At 37.3% G+C, this 26746-nt stretch overlaps 1 protein-coding gene across 2 annotated transcripts; it reads right to left on the bottom strand.

The window, feature by feature from the left end:
* Nucleotides 1-1255: 1255 nt before the first annotated feature.
* Smu1 (SMU1 DNA replication regulator and spliceosomal factor) lies at nucleotides 1256-25040 on the bottom strand. 2 transcript variants are annotated; one of them, XM_015492455.2, is made up of 12 exons: nucleotides 24911-25040; nucleotides 20426-20636; nucleotides 17707-17859; nucleotides 16029-16139; nucleotides 13222-13350; nucleotides 11678-11797; nucleotides 8823-8939; nucleotides 8087-8214; nucleotides 7046-7172; nucleotides 4825-4992; nucleotides 2401-2553; nucleotides 1256-1766 (listed from the first exon to the last, which is right to left on the bottom strand). In XM_015492455.2, the coding sequence occupies exons 1-12, from the start codon at nucleotides 24934-24936 to the stop codon at nucleotides 1668-1670; spliced, it is 1542 nt and encodes a 513-aa protein (XP_015347941.1). In that variant the 5' UTR covers nucleotides 24937-25040; the 3' UTR covers nucleotides 1256-1667. The 2 variants fall into 2 exon arrangements, with proteins under 2 accessions (XP_015347941.1, XP_048639471.1); XM_048783514.1 differs by lacking the exon at nucleotides 24911-25040 and adding an exon at nucleotides 24750-24820.
* Nucleotides 25041-26746: the final 1706 nt, after the last annotated feature.

The following is a 26746-nucleotide window of genomic DNA, read 5'->3' as shown; positions in this document are numbered from 1 at the left end:
CCTATACCTGGCTTTCAACTAGCATTTTTGAATGTCAAAATGACATCTTGGACAAAAGCTGCAGGTTTTTTTGGCAAAAGGGAAATAGGTTATAGAATGTGAGAGATTTCTTAATGCTGTGCCAGATTCAGCCAATATTGAGCATTACATGCCAAGCACAGGATCAAACTGCATTTCAAGTAACAATCAAAGGTAAAATAAAGTGCTGAGGATGTAGCTCAGTGGTAGAGCATTTATCTAGCATTTGCCCTGGGTTCAGTCCCAGTAGTATTTAAATAAGAAGTCAGGTGCAATGGCACATACTTAATCCCAGCTACTGGGGAGGCTGATCAGGGCAAGAGGATCACAAGTTCAAGTCCAGGGGCTGGTAATGTAACTCTTCAGGAAGAGTACTCCTGGATTCAATCCCCAGTACTGAAGACAGCTAAGTGAAGTGGCATAAGCCTGTTATCTCAGCGGCTTGAGAGTCTGAGACAGATTGCAGGTTCAAAGCCAGCCTAAGCAATGGTGAGGCAACTCAGACCCTGTCTCTAAATAAAATACAAAATAGGGCTGGGGATGTGGCTCAGTGGTTTGAGTGCCAGGAAAAAAAAAAAAAAAATTAAAAGGCTGGAAATGGTAAACCTGGGTTCAGTCTCTAGTACCAAAAAAAAGAAAAAAAAAATGCTAACATTAAAAGGGAGCATAGAAGGCCTACAGAAACAAGATTTCACATTCTTGAAAGTGCCTAGCACAGATATATGGCACTTCTGATGTATGAAGTTTCCTATATTTGTTGAAACAAAAAAGGTATCCATATGTAAAATTGTTTTTTCAAGAGTAAATGCATTACTTTAGCTAACTGGTAAAGATGCACATTGCAAGAGATTTCTGTAAGTCTTAGATCTTAGGTTTTCTTAAAAACAGCACATTTTCAATGCTAGACCTTCCTCCACAAAAAAGAGATGACAAGACTTTGAATTCTCATAACTGATCCTGCAGCTAGCTCCATCCAGAAGATGGAGACAATATTCCCTAGAGTTGGTCTGAATGTGTAAGAAGGCCAGCCAAGAATGGGCTGATGAGAACATAACTAAACTGAGACCTTATTCCATCAACTGACCTTTCTCTCTCAGACCAGTCTATCCTCCTATCCCAAGAACAAGCTGGACTTGAGATTCGAGGATAACAATTATTTCCTCCCACCGTGACACCCACCCCCACCTTTTGATCCTAAGTAAATATGTTAAGTACATGAGCACTTATTTACAAGATCTCCAGAAAGGTGTAAAGTTTATTAACATCTTTAAAAAAGAAAAAAAAAAGCTATTGAATATGGGGATACTTATTTACAAGTTTTAAGATGGGAGGGGCACATTTTAATCAGCATTTCAAATAATCAAAGGAGTACATTTTTTTTCCTAGAAATATCATTTTCACTCTCCAGAAAGAAGATAAATGAAAACATTAAGTGAATGCCCCAGTTAGAAGCAGATAAACTAATACCTTAAAAATATTTTTTAGAAAGGGTAACTGCTACTTCGGCAAGAATTTTCACAAAATTATTTCCATGGCTAACTCAGACAATTTCTTTGCTTAGAAAAGCTGGCCTAAAGAAGCAAAAGAGCAACACATGAATATATCCTCACTTAAACACATGCTTTCAAGCTAGTTTCTGAAAAGCTGAATTAGGGTTTCCAGAGCTTTAGGAGTCCATCTTCACTATAGGTAGCAATCAGGTTCTGATGAGGGTGATGTGCAATACCAATCACATCCTTCTCGTGAACCTGGAACAAGTTAAAGCACAGATTAGGGTATGCAGATCTCTTAACAAATCACTCTTTACAGGCTTCTAGAGCTGGGGTGGGTGGGATGGAAGAGTGATCCTGAGAAGCCACATATTGCAAATGGCACAGCTAGAAGACAGAGAAGAGCTATCCAACTCACATTACATTGTGTTATAATAAACTTTTATTATGTTAAGCCCCTGAGATTTGAAGTCTGTTACAGTAGCTGGCATTACTTTTTGTACTGACTTTAATATCATGAGAGTTAGAAATTTCAAAAACTTCCTAATCAATTTAATTAATATAATACACAATAATGTGCCTTCAAAAGGGTTCCACAAGAAAAAACTATTTGGCTAGACAAGTGTATACCTTTCCTTCTCTTTGTATGCTCTCATTCTCTCCACCTGAAGTTTGAGGGGCAAGGCAGGGTTGTCACTGAAGGAATGACTTGACTTGATAAAAGGGGCAATGCCACACATTTATAGACGTTTAATTTTATTTAGTGTAAAAATGCCCCCATTACATTTTTTATACTGAGGTTCACAATGACAGCAGAGTGTGGAAATGGTGTGTACTTCTAAGTTTAGAAAGACAAGGTTATCATAATTTCTTCTGATCAAGTAATACTCACTGTCAAGGTTCTCTCCAGTTTGCCAGTCACTGTGCTAAAACAGTACAGCACAAAGTCCTCCCCCACACAGTAGATCCATTCACCACGGGGAGAGAGGGCACAGCAAACAAAGTCACCACCTTCTCTTTTACCAGAGCTGAAGCTTCTGACAATCTAGAGCACACCCATATCCCAAAAAGACAACAATGAAGAGAAAAAGAAAAACATTAAATCAGCAGCAGCTCACCCATGGATAGCATTCTAAACGTTTTTTAAATGACATTTTGAAATAACTTACAGTTCTGGGGATTGAATCCAGGGACACTCTAAGCTATATCAATGAGCTATCTTCAGTCTTTTACTTGTTTGAGACAACAAGTCCTACCAAATTGCAGAGGCTGCCCTCAAACTTTTAATCCTCCTGCCTTAGCCTCCTGAGTAGTTGGGATTATAGGCATGTGCCATCACAATGGCACTAAATATGACAAAACTAAACTAACATTTTTACATTATTAGTTTGCCCCTTGGTATACCATCATTTATAATTAGAGCTCCAATTCTATTCATCATGTGTTAAATCTTCTTACCTGGGAAACAGTCATTGGATAAGCTACCTATAAAGTAAGTGACAAACATGAACTTCAAATTTATACAGCCATGTCACAGATCCTGATCTTTGGTCTACTGACCATATTACCCTGAAGCAAATTCATTACCACAGAACAATTTTAAAAATCAGTATAACACTAGTTCTCAATGCTTTAGACTTATGTTCTCCAACATCCTCTAATAAAATGTGTTGCTTTCCTCATGCAGGATGGAACTGTCTCCAACACTTTACTTAAGTAGTCTATGTTCTGCAACATTAAAATCATCATAAATCAATTTCAAAAGAGAAACCAATCTCAAAGGCTAAGTATATACTGTGATTTTATTTATATACCATATGCAAAATACATTATAACAAAAACAGATTAGTGGTTGCCAGGTAGTTAGTTAGGGTTTGAACTTATGCAAAACCATTTATAGTAGCACCAAAAACAAAAATAGGAAATACTTAGATATACTTAGATATAAAAAATAGGAAATACTTAGATATAAAACAAAATGCAGTGAGCTGGAGTCGTGGCTCAGTGGTAGAGTGCTTGCCTGGCATGTGTGAGGCCCTGGGTTCGACCCTTAGCACTGCATATAAATAAATAAAAGATCCATTGACAACCAAAAAAATACACATGATTATATGAGGAAAACTATAAGACTGATGAAAGATATCAAAGAACTAAACAGAAATATTCCATGAATAGGAACAAGAAATATTCCATGAATAGGTCAAGATATCTTCCCAACTTAACATATAAATTCAATACAATCCCAATCAAAATCCCAGCAAATTATTGTAGATAATGAAAAAACGATTCTAAAGTTTAAATGGAATAGTCAAAAGATCCAGAATAGCCCAATTCAGTATTGAAGGAGGAGAACAAAGTTGACTGGCACTACCCAACCTCAAGACTTATTATAAAGCTTCAGTTATCAAAACAGTATGGCACTGACAACAGAATAGAAAAATAGATCAATGGAACAGATCAGAGTCCAGAAGTAGGGTCACATAAATACAGTTTAATGATTTTTCAGAAAGGCACAAAAGCTCCTTTATGAAAAAGGAGAAAAGATCATTTTTTGGTATTAGGGACCAAATCCAGGGATGCTTTTACCACTGAGCTACATCCCTTTTAATTTTAAGTTGCTGAGGGTCTTGCTAAATTGCTAAAGCTGATCTTAAACTTATGATCCTCCTGCCTCAGCTTACCACATCACTGAGATTATATAGGCATGTGCCACCATGCGTGACAAAGATAGCCTTTTCAACAAGTGGTACCGGAACAACTAAATACACGCAAAACCATGAATCTAGACACAGATATTACACTCTCCACAAAAAGTAACTGAAAAAGTAACCTTGATGTATCTAATGCCCCTAATACTACCTCATAGTCCACAAAAAGTGAGATTCCTTTAGAACCTCATAGGTGTCCTTGTTGGAAATAAACAATAGGAGAACACTGTTGTCTTTCTCTCGGTATTGGTGTTCCACTTTAGCTCATGTGGTAGCTAGGAAATGTCCTGAGTTGGTAATCCACACCACACTGCATCTCCCTAATGGAGACAAAGATTGTTATCTTAGTCTTCCTTGACATTCTAAATGAGGCTTAAAGAAAGATCAAAGACTCATTTATCCAAAGGAAGAAAAAGAAACAGCAAAATATGCAAATACCCTGAGGGAAGGAAATAATTTTTGAAACACCAGAGAAATTTTGTAGAGCTATAGTTTAAGTGTCTGAAAAATAAATACCCCTTATACGGTTAATCAAGTGGTGAGCCCTTATTTGGTTACAGGGAGGGCCAGAACTGAGTTCTGTGCACAGGTACTTTCTGAGTACTCACCTGCCCTTGCATGTTCATGATGACCACTGTGTTTGATCTGTTGCATACCACAAAATGCTCTGGATTTTTAGGAAGCAGGATCACACTGTTGACAGTAATGTCTGTCCCTGCAGTGCTTCCCAGGGATTTAAAGGTATTTGAACATTCTGTAGTCTTCATATTCCAGATCTACCACACAAAAATTTAAATTAAAGCATAAACTTTTTTTAGTATAAGAATTTCTAAAGTTTTATGGCTTATAAAATCAATAATTATGTTCTAAAAGTGAGTAAAATTCACTAAGAAAATGTTTTTTATGATTTTTATACAAATATCCAGTAATGCCACGTATACATACAGTAAGCACTCATCTTTGTTAATCAACTGGCATAAACAAAATGAAAGTTACAAATTAAGTTATAAAAAAACCCCGACTGATGAACTTTCCTTACAAGTTTTTCTTAGCTAACAGAGCCACGTATTTTTGAATCTATGCTATGTATCAACATTGCTATGTCATAAACAACCAGAAGCTACCTTCGGATATCAAAACCCAAAGGGGATGGACTGGGATTGTGGCTCAGCAGTAGAGCGCTTGCCTAGCACATGTGAGGCACAAGATTCGATCCTTAGCACCACATAAAACTAAATAAATAAATAAAGCATATTGTGTCCGACTACAATTTTTTTTTAAATTATATATATGTATATTATATATAAATAAATAAAACAGGGGATCGTGAGCTTGGGATCCTATCCCAAAACTCACAGTAGGTCTGGGATGAGGCACAGGTATGGGCCTTTTTATAAAGTTTCAAGTTTCAAAAAATGATTCTAACACATAGCTTGTATTGAGAATGATCAAACAAAAGTCACAATGTTAGAAAACACACAGATCCATGAAGAGGGAGCCACTCAGCCAACAAGGTTTTACCTTGTCCTTCCAGGCTCTTAAGAACTGAAGGAGTTAAATCGGAAAACCCAGAAATCTGCAATGTGCTTACAGGAGTGCCAAGAATGCATGGCACTGTCCCAACATCATTCATTTAATGAGGTATAAAAGCCTCTAAAGCACATTTGTGTCACGTTTCCTCTGTGACTAACACAGAGTGTGGCACAACACAGCTGTTTAATAATATCCAAAACAGAAGGGACATAGTCCCCCTAGTTGCTCCAGTGTACCATCACTTGTCCCAGTCTTCTCTCTGAAGCCCAGATGCCTGAAGCAAAAATGAACAATTAAGGGAGCAAGAGTTCTAAGGCTTTTCTGTTCAAAAAGTCAATGAAATGCTTTACGCCAATCACTACTGAACTAAGGGGAAAGACCACAAAACAAAGAGGCATAGACAAGCCACCTCACAATGGCATTTACAAATTGTGAGGCCCATAAGCAGAGCACAAAGGGGGCAAATCCCATAACTAAAGCGCTGAGAGTTGTATGTTTCCCCATCCATCCCAAGGGAGAGTAGACCTATCTTCAAGTCTCTTGTTCAATTCTCAAACAAGAACAAACTATTTCAGAAGGTAGTCTGACATATAAGTGCTTTTGTTAAAAATCTTCTACCAACAAAGCACTCACTTATATAAGGCAACTTAAGAGCAGTAAGTCCAGAATATAAAGGAGTATCTCAAATCTCTAGACAATTTTCTACTTCAGTTTTTCATCTTTTCCTGTAAAAAAAAGGCCATCTCTTTAAATCTTTTAAGATACTAGAGCTCGATTACTTTCAGCTGAGAGCTAACAGCAGTGGATAAGTATGTAAGAGGGAGTTTAGCTCTACTCTATACCTCCCCTAGTCCTCTAAAAATGCTGTAAGGTAGACACTAAATGTGGTGGCCTGGTGTAGGATAAAGCTGTGTAACAAAAAGCGATCTATACATTTGGCTACTGAGTCTTGTGCATTTGAATGGTTGGGATGGGCCATATTACAGCATGACAGATTCAACAGCTGTACCTATGAATGCAAAATCACGCAAGTCCACATATTTCCTCTTTCTCTACATATGATAAAATCTGTTTGGACTATAGATATGAGATTTAGGCTCCTCATGCCAATAAGGATTACCCACAGAATATTACTCCTGGCTCAGACTCAACTGTGGTTCTGACTAAAACAGCTAGTAAAGAGATTTACTCTACCATCATCAACATTATCACCACTGCAATCTTCTCAAAGGACAAAGATTTTTAAAAATAAATAAATTATAACATGACAAAATGAACCAGTAGCAAATACTTAACCTTTACAGTGCCATCAGAGGATGCACTAATAATATAATGTCCATCTTGTGTAAATGTTGCTTCATTAACAAAGGAGGAATGGCCACGAAATTCTTTCAGGGTTTTCCCAGACTTTAAACCATGAATTCTATCACCAATAAAAGAAAATGTAAAGAAAAATTAATATTCTATATTTTATGGTTGGGGCCAAGTAAATGTTGAATGCATTTCAGATGAACTATAGAAACTTATAATATTAAGTGAAGAAAGAGAGCTATGCAACTACGTAAATGGTATAAACCATGAAACAAAACCAAAACAAATTACACAGAGAGACTAGGGGAAAATGTAATGATACCACAAGCTTCTGTTCAGGGTTAGACCTCTAAAAACTCGGGTCCCAGGAATCTATTTGTAACAGGCCTTGGCTCACTAAAGTGATGATGCAGGTGGGTCCACAGACCACACTTAGAAACATGAAACACCCTTAGAGTGTTAGCTTTTTTTTTTCTTCCCCCCCAAAGAGTAGAGGGTCTTGCTATGTTCCAGGCTGATGTAGAACTCCTGGGCTCAAGTAGTCCTCCTGCCTCAGCTTCCTGGGACTACAGATTTGTACCACCAAACCTGGCTTATGTTGGCAATTTTTACAATATTAGTTTGTATTGTGTAAAATTGTTTATTCCCAGCAGTATCAGTTGTTCACTAGAAATGCACACACAGCACTGTTATCTGCTTTGGAGGATTAGAGTGGATGCATTTCATTTTCCTGTTTCTAGTGAGTTTCTAGAGACCGAGGTCCACTTGGGTCTTGGCTTCTGTGTTATTAAAAAAAAAGTCAAACACTCTCCTTAGACACCCTTTCAAAACTCTCTTCTGGGGATTGAAGGGAAGAACTCAAATTGACAGAAGAATACTACTATGAATACTATTATGTTACCTGTATTTTGGGCAAAAGAAGGCTCTCATGCCCTAACTTTCCCTATCATCCCATACTAATGAAGTCTCCTCTGTAACCTCATCACATCAAAGCAAAGCAAAGGTAGTTTTGGGATTCTTACTTACCTAATTGTCTGGTCAAAAGAGGCACTAAGGATTTGACTGCTATCCTTAGAAAAACTCAGACAAGTAACACCTTTACTGTGTGCCCTTTCAAATCTCCTTAGACACTGTCCACTCTGAATCTTCCAGACCTTTATTTTAAAAAAGAATAAAAAAAGTTGTAAATAATACCCCATCATAGCCCACAGAACCAAGCAAGATGCAATGTTCACTAATGTACTAAAACAACATTAAAAATGCATGCTAATAGCTGAATATGATATGTTTGGCTCTTGTAATACAATGATAACTGAATCCTTTGTAACTTGAAACTCTCTCCTTATAAATTATTTAAACAAAAATTTAGACTCTAAATCCACTTAGTAGAGATCATTTCTGTATTTTTATCTAGGACAGGGTGTATTACTAGCAATTAAATACAAACCACAGCTAACTGGCTATCTACCATCCACTAGAAAAAATCAAATACAATATATCATACACAGTAAAATAGAGTGGTATGACCGAAAGGCATGAACAGGTTAGGACTAAAGTCCGAAAGCTATCACTCATCTACTGTGTGACCTTAAGCACTGAACCACCCCAAGAAGAGTTATTATTAGGAATAAACAAAAAATACAGTGATTAGCATAAAGTTAATGCTGTATAAGTTGCTGAATATAATGTGTAGGGCATTACCCCATTACAAAAGTCTCAAAATGTCTACATATATATAAGAGCTTGTGTCACTAATCCATACCTTGATTTTTCCATCTTGGGCTCCGGTTGCTAACATTTCTGTATCTCTACTGAAACACATGCAGAGAACAGCATCATCCATCATCATGAAGTTATCTTGGGCCTGGTACTTAAGATCCTAAAGGAAATGATAGATAGTAGTTATCAAAATAACACAGAAGCCAAGATCCCAGTAGACCTGGGTCTCTAGAAACTCACTAGAAACAGGAAAATGAAACGCATCCACTCTAATCCTCCAAAGCAGATAACAGTGCTGTGTGTGCATTTCTAATGAACAACTGATACTGCCGGGAATAAATAGTTTTACACAATACAAACTAATACTGTAAAAAATGCCAACATAAGCCAGGTTTGGTGGTACACACCTGTAGTCCCAGCTACTCAGGAAGCTGAGGCAGGAGGACTGCTTGAGCCCAGGAGTTCTACATCAGCCTGAAACAAAGCAGGACCCTCCACTCTTTTTTTTTTTTTTTCAAATTTTTAATATTTATTTTTCAGTTTTTGGCGGACACAACATCTTTGTTTGTATGTGGTGCTGAGGATCGAACCTGGGCCGCACGCATACCAGGCGAGCGCGCTACCACTTGAGCCACATCCCCAGCCCAAGACCCTCCACTCTTTAAAAAAAAAAAAAAAAAGCCAACAAAATACCCTAGTCTGTTTACTAATCTTTTCAAGGCAAAATTACTCTATAGTTTCATATTTTACATCTTTAATAAACCTGAATTTACTACTTTGAGTAATGACATGAAAAAGAAAATATTTTCCTCCAAAGTGTCAACTCCTTTTCCTAAAACCATTTGCTGACTATGTTATTTGTGATGCTTCTTTTATCATATTTTATTGTTCAACAGAAATATCCTTTTTTTTAATTGCTGTTTTTTCTAACTATAAAGTAAGAAAAAAAAAAGGCAAACTACTATGTAAAGTACAAAGTGAAAATCACTCACAAATCCACTACCTGTGGAATAGAACTTAGAATATGTTAAAGACATTTTAAATCAATGAACAGGGGTTGGGATTATGGCTCAGCGGTAGAGTGCTCATCTAGCATGTGTGAGGCCTTGGGTTTGATCCTCAGTGCCACATAAAAATAAATAAACAAAATAAAGGTATTGTGTCCAACTACTTCTAAAAAATAACTATTAATAAAATAAAATAAATCAAAGGATAAAAGTCAATAAATAGCTATTTGAGAAAAACATTAAGTTGGATCTATACCAATTTTATCCTTAACAAATTCTTCCAATGAGTCAAACACTAAATATAAATCATAAAAATACTAGAAGAACTTGTAGGAGAAAAGATGGAAAAATTTCATCTGTAAAACAAAACCATAAGCAAAATTAAAATATAAAGCCAAAATATTTGCAATGCATATTCTGAGTTCCTCAATACACAGGGCTCCTACAAATCAATTTTTAAAATGTCCAACAGAAAAATGAGTAAAGGATATTAACAGACTTCACAGAATAAGAAACACTGCTAGCTTTTCACATGTAAAACCATGTTGATTCATAATAAGAGAAATAGAATTACGTTAAATTGGGGCTGGGTTGCAACTCAGCAGTAGAGCGCTGCCTAGCATATGCGAGGCACTGGGTTCGATCCTCAGCACCACATAAATAAATAAATAAAGGTATATTTTTTTTAAATCACATCAAAAAATATTTTTAAAAATATTATGTTAAACTGAAAACAATCTTAAATATGGTTCAATCCATGCAATGAAATATAATACCAGCAATTATCTGCAAGATATACTATAAAGGGAAAAATAAGAGGCATAAAACAGTGTGTGTATATACATATATATATATATATATATATATATATGCTACCATCTGTATTTTTTAAAAATGGAAATATATTAAGTAACTGCTTGCACAAATATAGAATATTCTGGGAAGGTTACACCAGAAACTGGAAACCCTACCTGGTACAAAGAAAACTGACTGGTTAAGGGGCATGGATGGGAATAAAACTCTTAAATAAACTTATTCTGTTTTTTTTTTAAATGTGTTATCAGATGAACATATTACCCATTTAAAATATAAGTTTTGGGCTGGGGATGTCATTTAGTGGTAGAGTGCTTGCCTACCATGTATGAAGCCCTAGGTTAAATTCTTACTTAGCATAGCAAAAATAATAATTATACATATATATATACATATACACACACACACATACACATTATATATGTAACAAGTCAATTTATTTAAATGTATATATAAAAATAATAGGTAAGCAACTATAGCTAACACAGGTCCTCCCTTTTGTTAATAATAAATTTACAGTTTAATTAAAATTATTGTGTGGCTTGTAATCCCAGCTACTAGGGAGGCTAAGGGAGGACAACTACAAGTTCCAGGCCAGCCTAGCAATTTAGCAAGAACTTGTATCAAAAGAATAAGGGCTGGGGATATAGGTCAGTGGTACAGTAATTGTCTAGCAGGTTTGAGGTCCTAGGTTTAATCCCCAAGCACTACAAAAATAAAAGCAAAAAAACTTCAAAAGGATTTTAAATCACTAAAGTACTACACATGCATTACATACAGAACCTTCTTCAAATAATCTATGTCTTAGAAATAATCAGCCTGGGCTGTAGCTCAGTGGTAAAGCACTTGCCTCACATGTGTGAGACACTGGGTTCAATCCTCAGCACCACACAAAAATAAATAAAGATACTGTGTTTTCATTTACAAGTAAATAAATATTTTTTTAAAAAAAAAGAAAGAAAAAGAAAATAATCAGCCTGAGGAAAAACACATAGATAATTAGAAATAAGGCATAGATAATTCAAAATCAGTAATTCTTCAACTGGGAAAATTAGTTTACATATTTAAAATACTTTACCTTCCTGATTTTTCCAGTAGTAAAGTTCCATACTTCAATGAATCCATCAACAGACCCAGTGACCAGATACTGACCATCTGGAGAAAATCGAGCACACTCCACATGTGATTTCTGACCAAACTGTTTCAAATGAAACATAAAACATGCATTTTTATCTAGTGAACTTAAAAAACAATTCCCATTTTAACCTTGCATATAATCATAGCTGGTCCATATTATGGAATACTAGAGGGAAGTATCTATACCTGAACAGAGGGAGCTGATAGATAGGTTTCTAATTATGAGATTGTTATTTTGAAAGAAAAAAGGAAAAAAACTATTTTAACAGGGTATTTAGAACAAATAATCTTGTTAATTCAGACCATAGTTTTTGCTAGATCAGCTTCTTTAGTATATCTCTCACATTCAACTTACTATGACCTAATATGTTCCTGTGCATCTGGAGAAAAACCTCTTATTTCCAAAATAAAAAAACATATTTTCCTATACTACTTTGCAAACAAACTTCCCATCACTGTTTCATAACCTTCATTTAATCATGTGATAATGTGTTTCTCATCAAATTGAGGACTAATTACAGAACATTAGACAGATGGGAAGAATAGAGAAAAGCTCTACTGTAGATTTTATTTTCAATGCCAAAAATAAAGTATTTATACCAGAAAACCTTGATCTAGAGGCATAATTATAATGGATTTATATTTGTCTGAAGGTTTCAGCCAAGTTAGATAAAGGTGCTCTCAAAAATATGCTACATATAAATGAGAACATATAATCCAGAAAAGACAAATTCAAAATGCTAAACCAAAGTGAAAGATTTGAAGAATATAAAATATTTTTAAATCAATTTCAATGTAAAACCATGTTGATTCATAATAAGAGAAATAATAAGTTTTTGAGCAAAAACCCAGAGAGAAAATGTAATATAAAGGAAATGCTAAGGTAACATATATTTATAATTCTGGGAACTGCAGCAATTACTTGATTATGCTTTTTCCTAGAAAAGTACCAGATTAAAATTTTAAAATAAGGACTCAGATGAAGGTCAGTGGTAGAGCACTTGTCTATCATGTATGAGGCCTGGAGTTCAATCCCCAGCACCACACACACACACACACACACACAAAAAAAGAATCAGAATTAGACATAAGCCCACTTCATAACCCCACAACTGGCACTTTGCCTGACAGGCACCAGACAAAAACACAAATATTTAATAAGACAAGTATATAGAAAGTTCAGTTTGTCCCAGGCTTAAACAAGGAATTAACCATTCTTCCAAATGCAGGTTTCATGAGAAGAAATGCAAAGGCAGATGATGGGCCAGATGTCAAATAATATACCAATATGTCCACTTGGTTACACTTCTGAACTATGCCGCTACTAAGACAAAGCAGTACCTCAGTGAACATGAAAAGTAAACTTGAGTGCTGTCAGAGTAGAAGATTGAGTTCACCTCCCCAGTACCAAGCTCCTGACATAGGGTTTAGCTGAGCCATAAATACTCTGCAAATGATTACCATCTGGCTGATTAAAGATCTTACCTTAATATGCCTGCTCAGCTGTGTAGGAAACTTTTCCTCTTCCACATCTTTGACAGCTGCTTTGCCACGAAACAAATCTATGGTCATACCAGGAGGAAGCAACCCTTGGTGCTGCTGCCACTTTAGTGCCTATGAAAAAAGAAAGTTCAGCAATCCATTTAGGTGCTTTTAAAGTCTGGGCATGAAAACTCAGATAAAAACCAAGCCTGTAGTGATGAGGTCCAGAGGAAACTGAGTCTTCCAGACCCCAGCAGTCTTTGGCCATCCAAACACAACATAAACTGTGTTTTTCAGTGTGTCTAAGAACACAGGCAGGGAGGGCACTCTAAGAACCAACAAGTCCATCAATTCAATACCTACTTTCCTTACATGAGCAACTCTTTTATTATAAACAAAATTGGGAAAACAGAAACTTCCCAAAGTTCCAAATATTTAAACACAGCAACAGTTAATTTTATATTCTCTTGTTTTCAGCTATCATCAGATCACACTATGACATAACTATCACTGGATTGTTATACCTTGTGTGATACCCTGTCTAGTGGATGTTTCAGGGTTTACTTAATCAATATATTAGTGGACATTTACACTGCTTCCAACTTTGTTTTCTTTCCAAAAAACTTTGTTTTTTTATGTGGTGTTGAGGATCAAACCCAGTGCCTCACACATGTGAGGCAAGCACTCTACCACTGAGCCACAACCCCAGCCCTGCTTCCAACTTTTTTCTCATCTAAATAATGCTGCACTGAATCTCTGGATATAAGACAGAGTATATTTCCCCACTGAGTATATTTCTAGAAGAAAAATTTCTGAATCCAAAAAACAGAACACGAATGGTTAAGACTCTTAATGTAGGGCTAGGGATGCAGCTCAGTGGTAGAGTGTTTGTCTAGCATGCTCAAAGTCACAGGTTTGATCCCCAGCACCAAAAAACCTAGACACAAGAAGTTCCCATGTTCTATTAACTGTGGGTGACTACAGATAATCGTAATTTGCTCTATATTTAAAAAATGCTATAAGAAGTGTGGGGCTGTGGGGGTTGTGGCTCAGTGGTAGAGCACTCGCCTAGCACGTGCAAGGCCCTGGGTTTGACCCTCAGCACCACATAAAAATGAATAAATAAAACAAAGGTATTGTGTCCCACTATAACTAAAAAATAAATATTTAAAAAAAAAAAAAAAGTCAGATGTGGTGGCACACACCCATAATTCCAGTGTCTTGGGGACTGAAGCAGAGGGATCCAAAGTTTGAAGCCAGACTAGCCTTGGCCACTTAGGAAAACCCTATCTCAAACAAACAAAACAAAACAAACAGAGCTGGGGAGCTACAGATATAGCTCCAGGGATCAAGTGCCCCAGGATTCTATCCCCAGCATCACAAAAGAAGAAATTTTAAAAAGGAAAAGAAAAGCTAGGAGTTTAAATGTTTTCACCATAAAGAAACAGTAAGTACTTGAAGAGATAGATATGTTTACCCTGATTTGAACATTATACAATGTATAGATGTATCTAAATATCACAAGTTACCCCATAAGTATGTATAATTTTTTGTGTCAATTAATTAAAGAGGAAAAAGAAGCCTAACTCTGAACCTCAAAATCAACACAAGCCTAGGGTGGGGGTGTAGCTCAGTGGCAAAGTACTTGCCTAGCATGGGCAAGGTCTGTAATTCAATTCCCAGCACCATATACTCATATCCGAAAAAGAAAAAAATCACTACATATAAGTGATAAGATTTTTGGTCCTTTCAAAATGCAGATTTAGCATAAAGAAGCTATTTTTATCCCTATTCACTGGTGATCTTTGCTATTTGTAAAACATCTATTATTCTAGGTCGTTTTATAATAACAACAATGCTAATAAGCCATAAGTCCTCAACAATGATTACCATCTGGCTGATCTAAAGATCCTACCTTAATATGCATTAATATTTAATGTTAAAAATACCACTACTACTATTTAAAAAAAAAACATCACCAGCAGCTACCATTTACTATTTATTAGGTGCCAGGCAACATATGAAGTACTTCAAGAGCATTATCTCATTTAATCTTTACTACACCACCACAAAGAATGAGATCAGAATAGCTGTGACTCGCCAAGACCATATAGCTGGTGAGTGAGCTTGGATTCTACCCAGAGTGACCATTTATTCCAATTTCCCCAGGACAGTTCTCACTTGCACCTGATATCTTGGCATATTGATCAACAGAATCATCAAAGATATCCCAGACAGGATAATATGTTCAACCTATGGTCACACGAATTCTGACACTAGAGCTTTTTTATTTTTTTATCCCAGCCCAGAGTTTATGTTCTTAACCACTAAATGACATTGCCTCTCCCAGGAAGGGGAAAGGTGGCCTAACACAGCTGCTGACACACAAATGGAGCACAGCTTCTCATTTCTCTGGTAGTATACAATATAGAGTTGCCCATATGTGCAGTCATACATGTACCTACCTAGGGTAATTATTCTCATTCCACCATCTTTCCTACCCCCATGTCCCTTCCCCTCCTCTCCCTCCCCTTTGCCCAATCAGAGTTCTTCCATTCTTCCCATGCCACCCCCCACACTCCCATTATGGATCAGCATCCACTAATCAGGGAGAACATTCAGCCTTTGGTTTTTTGGGATTGCTTACTTCACTTAGCATGATATTCTCCAACTCCATCCATTTATCTGCAAATGCCAAGTAGTGCCCAATTCTTATGGTGTCTGATTTCTTTAGCTCAGACATATATCTTACATACAGGAAACAGTATGAGAAGTTCACAGTAATTTCATTTCTATGGGTATTTAATTACCTGTCCCAGCAATGCCATGAGACGAGATGGAGGCACCACACTAACTTCCCCAGCTAAGGCCTGGGCAATTGCTGCTCTTCTCTTCTCTTTGCTACTTCCATCTGGATATGCCTAAAAAAAAGGAGAAGAGGTGGCATTATTACCAAGAAACAAGAAGACACGAATGTGCTTATTTAAAACAGCAAAAACATTCAAAAAGGGAAACATGAAAAGAAACTACCCAGGTAAACAGAGAATTAATTAAACCAATTTAGTTTGTTGTTGTTTTTTTTTTAATGGCTTCCTAATTCTGCCCACTTGCATTTCAAAAGTTTGAGGTAAGAGAACTGAAGATGTCAAATAATCCACACTGTTATTTCTGAAAAAAGAGTCCAGATAAACCATGTCAGAGCAAGAGATGTTTTAACAATTTTTAAAACTTTTCAGGGTCAAGAATTTTTTTTTTTTTTTTTTTCAGTACATAGGATTGAACCCAGGGCCTTGCATATGTCAAGCAAGCACTCTACCACCGAGCTATACCCTCAGCCCTTTTTTATATTCTTTAGAAATTTACTTTAATCTAACAACACCTAGATCAGAAGCATTTCACCACTTCCCTAACATAAATTCTGTCCTGGTAGTCAAAAAACTCCTTCTTTCATTTTCATGGTTTCTGTAAGCTTACTTTAATTTTCTATTATCCAGTACTTATTAAATTCTTCCTTTTGACAATCTTCTATGGAAGGTTAGGGGTATTTGTCACACACATCCCTACATAAGTAAAAAATGTTTTAGAAGAATAAGATATTTATGCTGGGTGTGATGGTGCATGCCTTAATCCCAGCAACTGAGTGGCTAAGGCAGGACGATCACAAGTTCAAAGCCAGCCTCAGCAATTTAGTGAGCACCTAAGCAACTCAGCAAGACCCTACCTCAAAATAAAAAATAAAGGGGCTGAGGATGTCATTCGGTGTAAAGCACTTTTAGATTCAATCACCACTACCAAAAAAAAAAGACATAATCAGCTCAAAGGCAAAAGCACAAGCTTTCTGAGAATGGAAGAGGCTAGACGTAAACTGCAACTGTCAGGGGCAAGGGACACAAATGTTCAGTGAACATCCATCAGTCTGGCAGCATTTCAGGGCCAGATAAGTACTTGGGCTAATGTGGAAATGACATCAGAACAAAATTTTTTGCTCCTTTTTTGTGTTTTTATGAAATTCATTTTTAAAATTTATTCATTTATGTACGGGGGATAAAACCCAGAGGTGCTCTACCTTTTTGTTTTTTATTTTGAAACAGGGCCTTTTTCTTTTATTTTGAGACAGGAACTCACTACGTTGATGTGGTTGACAACTTGAACTTGCAATCCTCCAGCCTCAGCCTCCCATGCAGCTGGGATTACAGGTATGTACCACCTTACCTGGCTAATTGTGTTGTTTCTTTACTAACCAACACACAATCCTCAAAAATGATGATGTGTATACAGAAAAGACCCTCAAATACTCAGAAAACTGAACAGGACTATTTTCTTTAACATATGCACATTTTTCAGTCAACATATAAACAGAAAAGCATCATTCTCAAAAATTAAATCAAAACCACAAAGTGTCTAATAAATTATTAAAAATAAAAGACCACATTATTGCATATTTTATATTTTCAGTTAACAAATTTATTTTCATTACCACAGTCATACCTCACGAGGATCAAAATAAGACCTTGCCAAGAGGTTCTCCAGATGAATATACCGCTCTGGCTGTGTTTGTTTTAACATGATCATAGGGTCAGTCTGTCTCAGAAGTGACCTAGCAGCACCCAATTCACGGAGCTCTATCAATTCCAGAACAACCTGGATAATGGAAAGAAAATGGATGTTTCAACACATTGTTATAAATATTTCAATTCCCCAGTTAAATTTCTCCCACATACACAGCCTGCCCAAATGATATCCAATACTGGGAAATGCCCCTTTTCCTTTTCATTAGTAGTTTTTAGTGGACAATTAAAATAACTATAAATAACAACTTCAATTCTTCAAACTCCACCTTTCATTTTTATCTGCTAATCTCTTCTCAGCCTTCTTGCTCATAGTATATATACTAAAAAAAAAAAATTAAGGTGGGCAAGTTTATGGTGGTGCATACCTATAATCCCAGTGATTCAGGAGGCTGAGCCATGACCATTTCAAGGTCAAGTCCAATTTGGGCAACTCAGAAAGACCATCTCAAAATAAAAAGGTCTGGGGATATAACTCAGAGGCAGAAAAAAGAAAAGTACCATAAAAAAGAAAAGAAAAAGCAAACTAAAGGTAGGAATACCTCCATGGGCTCCAGAGAAACTTTCTCCAGTTACTAAAACTTTCTTTGGGGAATTACTGAACTTATGTGAATTATAAAGAAACAAATCAATTATTCTATTTTTACTTCAAACAATACTATAATCTTATTTCCAGAAAATCCATTCTGTTCTGTTTTTCTGTTTTCCTACACAACAAAAAACTAATGGTTATTCCCTTCTTGTCAATTCTTATTTTGTAAGATTTTTTTTTTTTTTTTTTGTGCGTGCATTTTTGTTTTGGTATTTGTTTGTTGGTACTAGGGATTGAACCCAGGGGTACTTTATCACCGAGTTATATCCCCAGCCCTATTTTATTTTGAGACAGGGTCTCACTAAATTAATGTGGCTGGCATAAAACTTGTAAATCTCTTGCCTTAGCCTCCCCCAAGTCTTTGGGATTAAAGGCATGCACCACTACATCCAGCTGCTTGTGTATTTTCTTTTCTTTTCTTTTTGGTGGCAGATGGACATAATACCTTTATTTTACATGGTGCTGAGGATCAAACTTCACACATGCTAGGCAAGCGCTCCACTACTGAGCTGCAACCCTAACCCTTGTGTGTTCTTAATATGTAATAATTTGATTTTTGTCCTAGGATCCTAGCTTAAAATCCTTGGCATTTTGCCAGTGACTGGAGTATCTTTGTTACTCATAGGGTCCTTTGGGGGGGCACGGGGAGAGACAGTACCAGGGACTGAATTGAGGAGCACTCGACCACCACTGAGCCACATCCCCAGCCCTATTTTGTATTTCATTTAGAGACAGGGTCTCATTGAGTTGCTCAGAACCATGCTGGCTTTGAACTCAAGATCCTCCTGCCTCAGCCTCCCAAGCCACTGGGATCACAGGTGTGCGCCACCATACCAGCTCATGGCTTCTTGAATCACATTGGAGTTTGTGCTAAGGCAGTGGCTCAGGATAGGGACCAGTTACCAGAAAGACCAACCATGTAACTAGAAGGTTAAGACTTTGAGCCTACCCAACCTCTGGAGACAAGGAGTACTGAAAATTGGGGCTGGAGACTTAATTATCAATCATTTCCACATAGTGAAGCCCCAATAAATAATTCAATGGAATCTCCTGCTTGGTGAACACACTGACATGCCAGGTTGGTGGTATGCCCCAATTCCACAGGGATAGCTCAAAAGCTATACAATCAGAACCCCCTCAGACTTTGCACTGAAGGTCTCTTCATTCAGCTGCTTCTTATCTGTATCCTTAATGATAAAACTATAATCATTAAGTATAGAGTTTTTCTTAGCTCTAGTGAGTTATCAAGCCTGACCATGTCAAAAGAACCCTAAAATTTACAGCCATTTCATCAAAAGCATGGGTGGCCTGAAGACCCCCAAAGTGTAGCTAGTATCTGAAGTGAGGACAACCCTGTGGAAGAAAGAAAGCAAGTCATTCAGTTTAGGAATTCTCACTCTCCAGAAGCCTAAAAGTAAAGCCTACTCCAGCTTATTTCTCTACTTAATGGTCCTCCTTTATCAACTTTCCATCTCTTTATCATGTGAGAAAAACTTCCAAAAAATTGTAGAATCGGCATTTAACTTATGGAGTCTGTGTTAATTACAGGTGTTAGGACAGAATTAAGCCACAGTACAGCAGTTGGTATCAGAATAGTTCATTTAATAATTCATTTAATGATAACTTAAGAAATAATTTCAGATTGCACAGTGGCACACATCTATAATCTCAGCTACCTGGGATGCTAAAGGAGGAAGATGGCAAATTCAAGGCCGAGTAGGCAAGCAGTGAGTCTCTGTCTCAAAATTAAAAAAAAAAAAATTTAAAGGGACAGGTATATAGGTCAGTGAGAGTGTTTGCCTAGCACATGTGAGACCCTAGATTCAATTACAAGTATCACAAACAAAACCAAAAAAAGGGAAGAATTTCAATTTTGGAAAATCTTGAGTTTTTCAAGAAAGAAAGACACTGTCAAGCCTTGAAGTGTAAGTTTTACAGGCAGTTATAGCCCTATAGTGTTTAAAGGAATGAATGCTTATACTTGAAAGACAGGGGGCCATCCCACAACAAACCAATACATGGAGATCAGCAGCATCATCACTCTTACCTGTTCATAAAGGTCAATAAGGGTTTTGTCTGGCAACTTCAAGGACTGTATAGCCTGTAGAACAGTATCCCAATGACCACTGTTAATGTCAGCCACAAAACTCTCAATGCTGTCCACAGTATTCAGAGACACAGTAGTCTCCTCCTGTAAGGTGGCCAATGCCCGATGTAAACTGTTCTCCTTCAGGTACTGCATGATCAGACGGATCACACTGAAAGAAAGCAAGTCATTCAGTTCAGGAATCCTCACTCACCAGAAGCAAAAAAGTAAAGCCTACCCCAACTTATTTCTCTACTTAACGGTCCTCCTTCATCTACTTTCGATCTCTTTATCATGTGAATAAAATTTCAAAAAAATTGTAGAATCAGCTAAGTGTGGTGGCACATGCCTGTATTGCAGCAACTCGAGAGGCTAAGGCAGGAGGACCTCAAGATCAAAGTCAGCCTTGGCAATTTAGCGAGACCCTATCTCAAAGTAATACAAAAAGAAAAAAAATTTAAAAAGGGCCAGAGATGTAGCTCAGTGGTAGAGCACACCTGAGTTTCATCCTCAAAACCAAAAAAAAACAAAATCACAGAATCTTAATTCCAAAGGACCCCTCCCCAACCCTGCCCCACATCCTAGAGTAAGGAGAACTGGAATTCAACGAGGAGAAATCATTTGCCAAATGTCTCACAGTCAAAAAGGGAGTTGGTATCAATGTGACTCTTATTTCCTAGGTCAGAACCCACTGTCTTATTAATTCTTATCATTATAATTATTGCACACTTTTCGTGAAAAAAAAAAAATTCTTTTTCTGAGCTACATTCCCAGAGCTTTTTCATTTTTCATTTTGAGACAAAGTATTGCTAAGGTGTCCAGCCTCAAACCTAGAATCCTCCTGCCTCAAGTCACTGGGTCTACAAGCATGTACCACCATGCTAGGCCTCACGATATATTTTTTTTAATATCTTTATTTTATTTATTTTTATGTGGTGCTCAGGATCGAACCCAGGTCCTCGCGCATGCTAAGTAAGCTCTCTAACGCTGAGCCACAACCCCAGCCCGTCATGATATATTTTAAACCTATGTTAATCATAGATAGAAAATCATCTAAATGATTAGAGGATGTTTTGGTCCACTGACATTAAGACAAACAAAACAAATCATGAACTAAAATTATCTTACTGGGGATTTGTGGACCACAAATAAGTACAGTCATACTGTATGTATAAATAAAGCTACACATTTGGAAAAATAACACAGTTTTTATTACCAAATCTTCAAGAAAAGTGAAATAAAAACATCATGGAACCAATTTCCCAAGAAAAAGAGGACCAAGACAATTTCTGCATATTAAAAGAATAAGAAGGTGGGCGCCATAGCACACACCCATAATCCCAGAACCTTGGGAGGCTGAGGCAGGAGGATTGCAAGTTCAAAACCAACCTCAGCAACTCAGTGAGGCCCTAAACAACTTGGCGAGACTCTGTATCAAAATAAAAAGGGTTAGGGGGCTGGGGCTATAGCTCAGTGGCAGAGTGCTTGCCCAGCATGTGTGAGGCACTGGGTTCTATCCTTAGCACCACATAAAGATAAACAAATAAAATAAATGTATGCTTTCCATACACAACTACAAAAAAAATATTTTTAAATAAACAAATAAAAGGCATTCTGTCCATCTACAAATACAAAAAGGGGGTTGGGGGGCTGGGGATGTGGCTCATGGTTAAGAGCCCCTGGGCTCAATCCTGGTAACCCTCCCCACCTCCAAAAAAAGAATAAATAATCACTGCCAATATATGACAGAAATAACTTATAAGTATTTTATATTTGTTTTTAATTAAATACAGTTACTTATAGTACAAAAATTTTTAAAGGGCAGGGAATATAGCTTGGTCCCCAGCAAGGGGTAGAGGGAATCACTGAATAGTGTTGATACATTGTTTTCCTTCTCTTTCTTTAAAGTAAGCATGTGGCTCCCACTGTATCTGTATTGGACAGCACTAGTATAGAGGGCCAGAATGTCCTGGCTGTAAAGACTTCAGATTGGAATTTAATCAATTCCCTTTCCCAGAAAATGAATAATAATAATACAATAACCAATAGTATGTATTTACTCTCAGGTACTGCTCTAAACCATTTTAGATATATTCATTTACTCCTCAAAAAACCCTATGACAAAGAGAGGTACTGGGGAATGAAATTGGTCAAATTACATTTTTGTTTTAAAAATATTTTTTAGTTGTAGACAGACACAATATCTTTATTTTATTTATTCATTTTTATGTAGTGCTGAGGATCGAACCCAGTGCCTGACACATGCCAGGCAAGCACTCTAGCACTGAGGCATAATCCCAGCACCCCAAAAATTATGTTAGATGCATGTATTATCTATACGCATGCCACAATGAAACCCACTAGTCTAAATATTTAATATGTACCAATATAAAAAAAATATATCCCAACCCTCTGACACAGATATCACTATTATCCCCAATTTACATTGGAGGATTTGACTGAATAACAGAGATAATAACTGGAAAAATGAGGATCCAAATTGGCAGTATGGCTCTTGAGCATATATCCCTCTTGGAAAAGCAAACACCCTCTTTTTAAGAACTCAGGCAGAGGGGCTGGAGTGTGACTCAGCGGTAAAGCGCTTACCTCACACATGTAAGGTGCACGGTTGGATCCTCAGCGTCACATAAAAAAATAAATAAATAAAGTATTGTGTCCAACTACAATTAAAAATATATATTTTTTTTTTTAAAAAAAGGCTTTAAAAAAAAAAAAACTCATGCAGAAATGAGCCAAGTACTGTTACCTGCAAAAGTTTTTTTTTTTTTTCCCCCTCATGGCTCTTTCACAAAGTACACAGGGCTACACCTCCAATATTCTAATATGAAAAAATATATATTATAATATGGGACTATCTTCCTTAGCACAATTCCACTGACTTCTACTTTGCATTCTTCCCCTCCCCACAAAGACCTCATACTTCCCACTGCAGAAATCAAATTCACTACCTTCAAACACAATGTAATAGAGAGCTAAGTTTTGGAGATAGCCTGGGATTTTAATCAGAATTCTGTCATTTACTGTGACATGTTTCCTCATCTGTTAAGAAAAAGGCCTGTCTTGGAGTGTTGATAGAAGAATTGACTAAACTAGTTATAGCATGCTCAGCACAGAAAGTATTTACTAAATAGTATGTATTATTGATAAGAACAAGCAGCAGAGCTGGGGATGTGGCCTGGCTCAAGCGGTAGCGCCCTCGCCTGGCATGCGTGCGGCCTGGGGGTTCGATCCTCAGCACCACATACAAAGATGTTGTGTCCGCCGAAAACTAAAATAAATAAATAAATAAATATTAAATCTCTCTCTCTCTCTCTCTCTCTCTCTCTCTCTCTCTCAAAAAAAAAAAAAACATTTAAAGAAAGCTTAGAGTAAAATTAAAAAAAAAAAAGAACAAGCAGCAGCCAGTGCTGCACTGGCTGCTACAGCAGGGTCCGGACCCAGGCTGGAAGAGTGGCTGTTACAGCTATCTTTCAAGCCCAAAAGCATGCAGTCCTTTCCAGCTGTTACCCTGACTTAGTTTTAATCTCCAGCATGCCTTATCATTCTTCTTTGCTTTATTTTTCTCCACAATATTTACTACTATGTTACCTTATTGCATCTATTGTTTGCCTTCCCCATTCAAAATGTGCATTCTATAAAGGCAGGGATTTTTGTCTATTTTGTTCACTACTGTACTTCCAGCATCTTGAACTGAACATAATAAACTTTAATGTTTATTGAATGAAAAACTCCCTTCCGCCTATGCATGTCTTCAGGATACGTCCTCTCCCTTACACTCGGAACACAAATGTTATGTCTGCTAATTTAATTTTTAAGTTTTCGCAAGGACAGGTGGAAGGTGAAGTCCTGGAAATGTCCACCATTTCAGTCACTCATCATTTCCCCGCCTCGCTCCCCCACCAACTATCATTGTTCAGGCCAATCTCCAGATTCTGTCTCTTCTTTTTGACTATGCAGAACTCGCAGACAAACCAAAATTCAGCGCCAGACTGAATCTGATAAAAAGGGCTAGTTGTTCGTTCATTCGTAAAGCAGTAACAGAGAGTGCTAAGCACTAGGACTACAAGGAAAAGAAGCCCATAGACACCTTACAGTCCAAGGGTTGCAAGGAGGCAGCAAACACCAATACTGGGAGGTAAGTGTTAAGCAGAGAAAAGCAAAGATTAAAACCAAGTCTGCAAAGTGTGCCTTTTCTCAGCCCCGCGCCGCCTCCCGTGGGGCTTTGGGCTTCGTGTGTCTAGTTGCTTCCTTCCTGTGGGCCCACCTCTGAGACAGCTGTATCCAAGAAGCTTCTCTGTGGTTAAGGAAACAGCCCTTCATTCCTTAGTCCCTCGCACGCCTCCCCATGAGTAACCTCCACCCCACTCCCACCATTAACTTCCCGGCCCCTGCCACGCCGCGAACATCAGCCACAGCAGGACTCACTCCGAAGACTCGATTTCGATCGACATAGTGGTAAATTCCCAGGAAGAGGCCCCACTCCACTCCAAGGCCCAGTCGCGCAACACACCGACACCTCCGGCGGCTGCCTTACGTCACTTCCGCTGAGTGTCGGACGCCCGCCCTGGAGGTGGTATGAACGGAAGGCGGGGCGTGGTTGCGTGGGGGCGGGGCCTCTGGTCGACAGAGACTTCCGCTTAGAAGCTCTGGGTGGGAAATTTTGCTTTCATTTGATGCAATTAATACCTGATTAGGAAATTAGTACATTTTAAACCAATAGAACACTAGCCAGTATTCCTAGAAGGATTTGAGTTTTTTTTTTTTTAAAAAAAGGACAAACCAAAACAGTTTAATCAACCTAAGAGATGTTTGAGGATTTGCATACCCACGTCTTATCGTTTTTTATTTCCAACTAAGTACTTAGTTTAAAAGGGTTGCACCGCAGTGGAACAGTTATTAGAAAACTAAGCAAATGTGTAAAGAGATTTGAGACTCCTTTTAATAAACTTTAAATAATACATTATTAAATCCGTAGTGACAAAATGTAGAGATATCAATGAATTTCATAAATAAAGACTATTTTTAAAATATTGATGCGTATTTTAAAAACTGCTTAAAACAATGATGAATTTATGTTGTGAAATTACGTATTTAAATAAATAACTTGGGGCTGGGTGTGGCTCAGTGGTGGAGTGCTGTCTAGCACACATGAGGCACTGGGTTGGATCCTCAGCACCACATAAAAATAAAATAAAGGTATTGTGTTCACCTACAACTAAAAAGTTAAAAAAGAAAGAAAGAAAGAACTTATTTGGGGAGTTCCTATACAATTTCACTCTTATCTGAAGTTGTATCTGCCACACAACTTTTTTCTTTGTAGTGTCTCTGTCTTTGTGTCTGTCTATGTGTATGTGTGTCTCTCTCTCTCCCTCTCCCCCTCCCCCTCTCCCTCTCCCTCTCTATGGTTCTGGTTATCAAACCCAGAGGGTTTTCACTGTACACTTTTCACATTGTCCTTTATTTACCATCAACCTCACCTTATTTTTCTCAGTACTGGGGATTTAAACGAGGGGTGCTTTACCACTGAACTACATTTCCAACTCTTTTAATTTTTATTTTTTTATTTTATTATTATTATTTGAGTCAGGGTCTTGCTGACTTGCTGAGATTGATCTCAAACTTGTGATCTTCCTGCCTTAGCTTCCCCATTCACTGGATTACTAGTTAAGACATCTAGAACCATTGGAAACCCAGGTTCTAGATGTCTTAACTAGTTATTAAGAAGAGAGAGAGAGGAGAGACATCCCTTGGTCTCCCAGGACCTCCAAACAAAAAGAGGGTAGAAAAGGGAAGGAGGAAGAGAAGAAGAAAGATGAAAGGGTATAAACTGCAGGGATTTGGGGCTGGAACTGTATTCGTTTACCTTGCTTGCTGCTTGAGAAAATCTCTAGTGCCTAGTACTTTATTTCATGTCAGAACTTGTTATTTACTGCTGTGCCTGTGGTTTATGCATCCGTGTCAGTCAGATCATGGACATCAACCTTAAGACATGAAATGTTACTGCTTTGCTTCTTAAATGTTTTGAATTTTTTTAATTAAATTTAATTTTTTTGTAAGTTAGTAGGGATTGAACCTACAGTTACTGTATCCACTGAACTATATCCCAACCCTTTTTATTTTTTATTTTGAGACAGGGTCTACTAAGTTGCCCAGGTTGGCTTCGAACTTGCAGTCCTTCTGCTTCTGCCTTTGGAGTAGCTGGTGTAATAAATAGGCATGCAACACAAAGCATTGTTGATGTATTGAATTTTTAATCTCTGA

This window comes from Marmota marmota, unplaced genomic scaffold, assembly GCF_001458135.2.
Source record: "Marmota marmota marmota unplaced genomic scaffold, marMar, whole genome shotgun sequence".
In the NCBI taxonomy this organism is placed as follows: Eukaryota; Metazoa; Chordata; class Mammalia; order Rodentia; family Sciuridae; genus Marmota; species Marmota marmota.
The sequence above is the reverse complement of the archived record's forward strand: the minus strand, read 5'-3'. Positions and strand labels throughout refer to the sequence as shown.

What these genes read in the sequence shown, in the direction of transcription:
- Smu1 (XM_048783514.1), bottom strand. Translation starts at nt 24,805, where the DNA reads ATGAAGGGCTGTTTCCTTAACCACAGAGAAGCTTCTTGGATACAGCTG. An exon ending in CTACTGGAAAAATCAGGAAG is followed by an intron (nt 8,940 to 11,677) that starts GTAAAGTATTTT and finishes CATTTCCTTTAG; the next exon opens with GATCTTAAGTACCAGGCCCA. An exon ending in CCTCTGATGGCACTGTAAAG is followed by an intron (nt 4,993 to 7,045) that starts GTTAAGTATTTG and finishes TTTGTGTGGTAG; the next exon opens with ATCTGGAATATGAAGACTAC.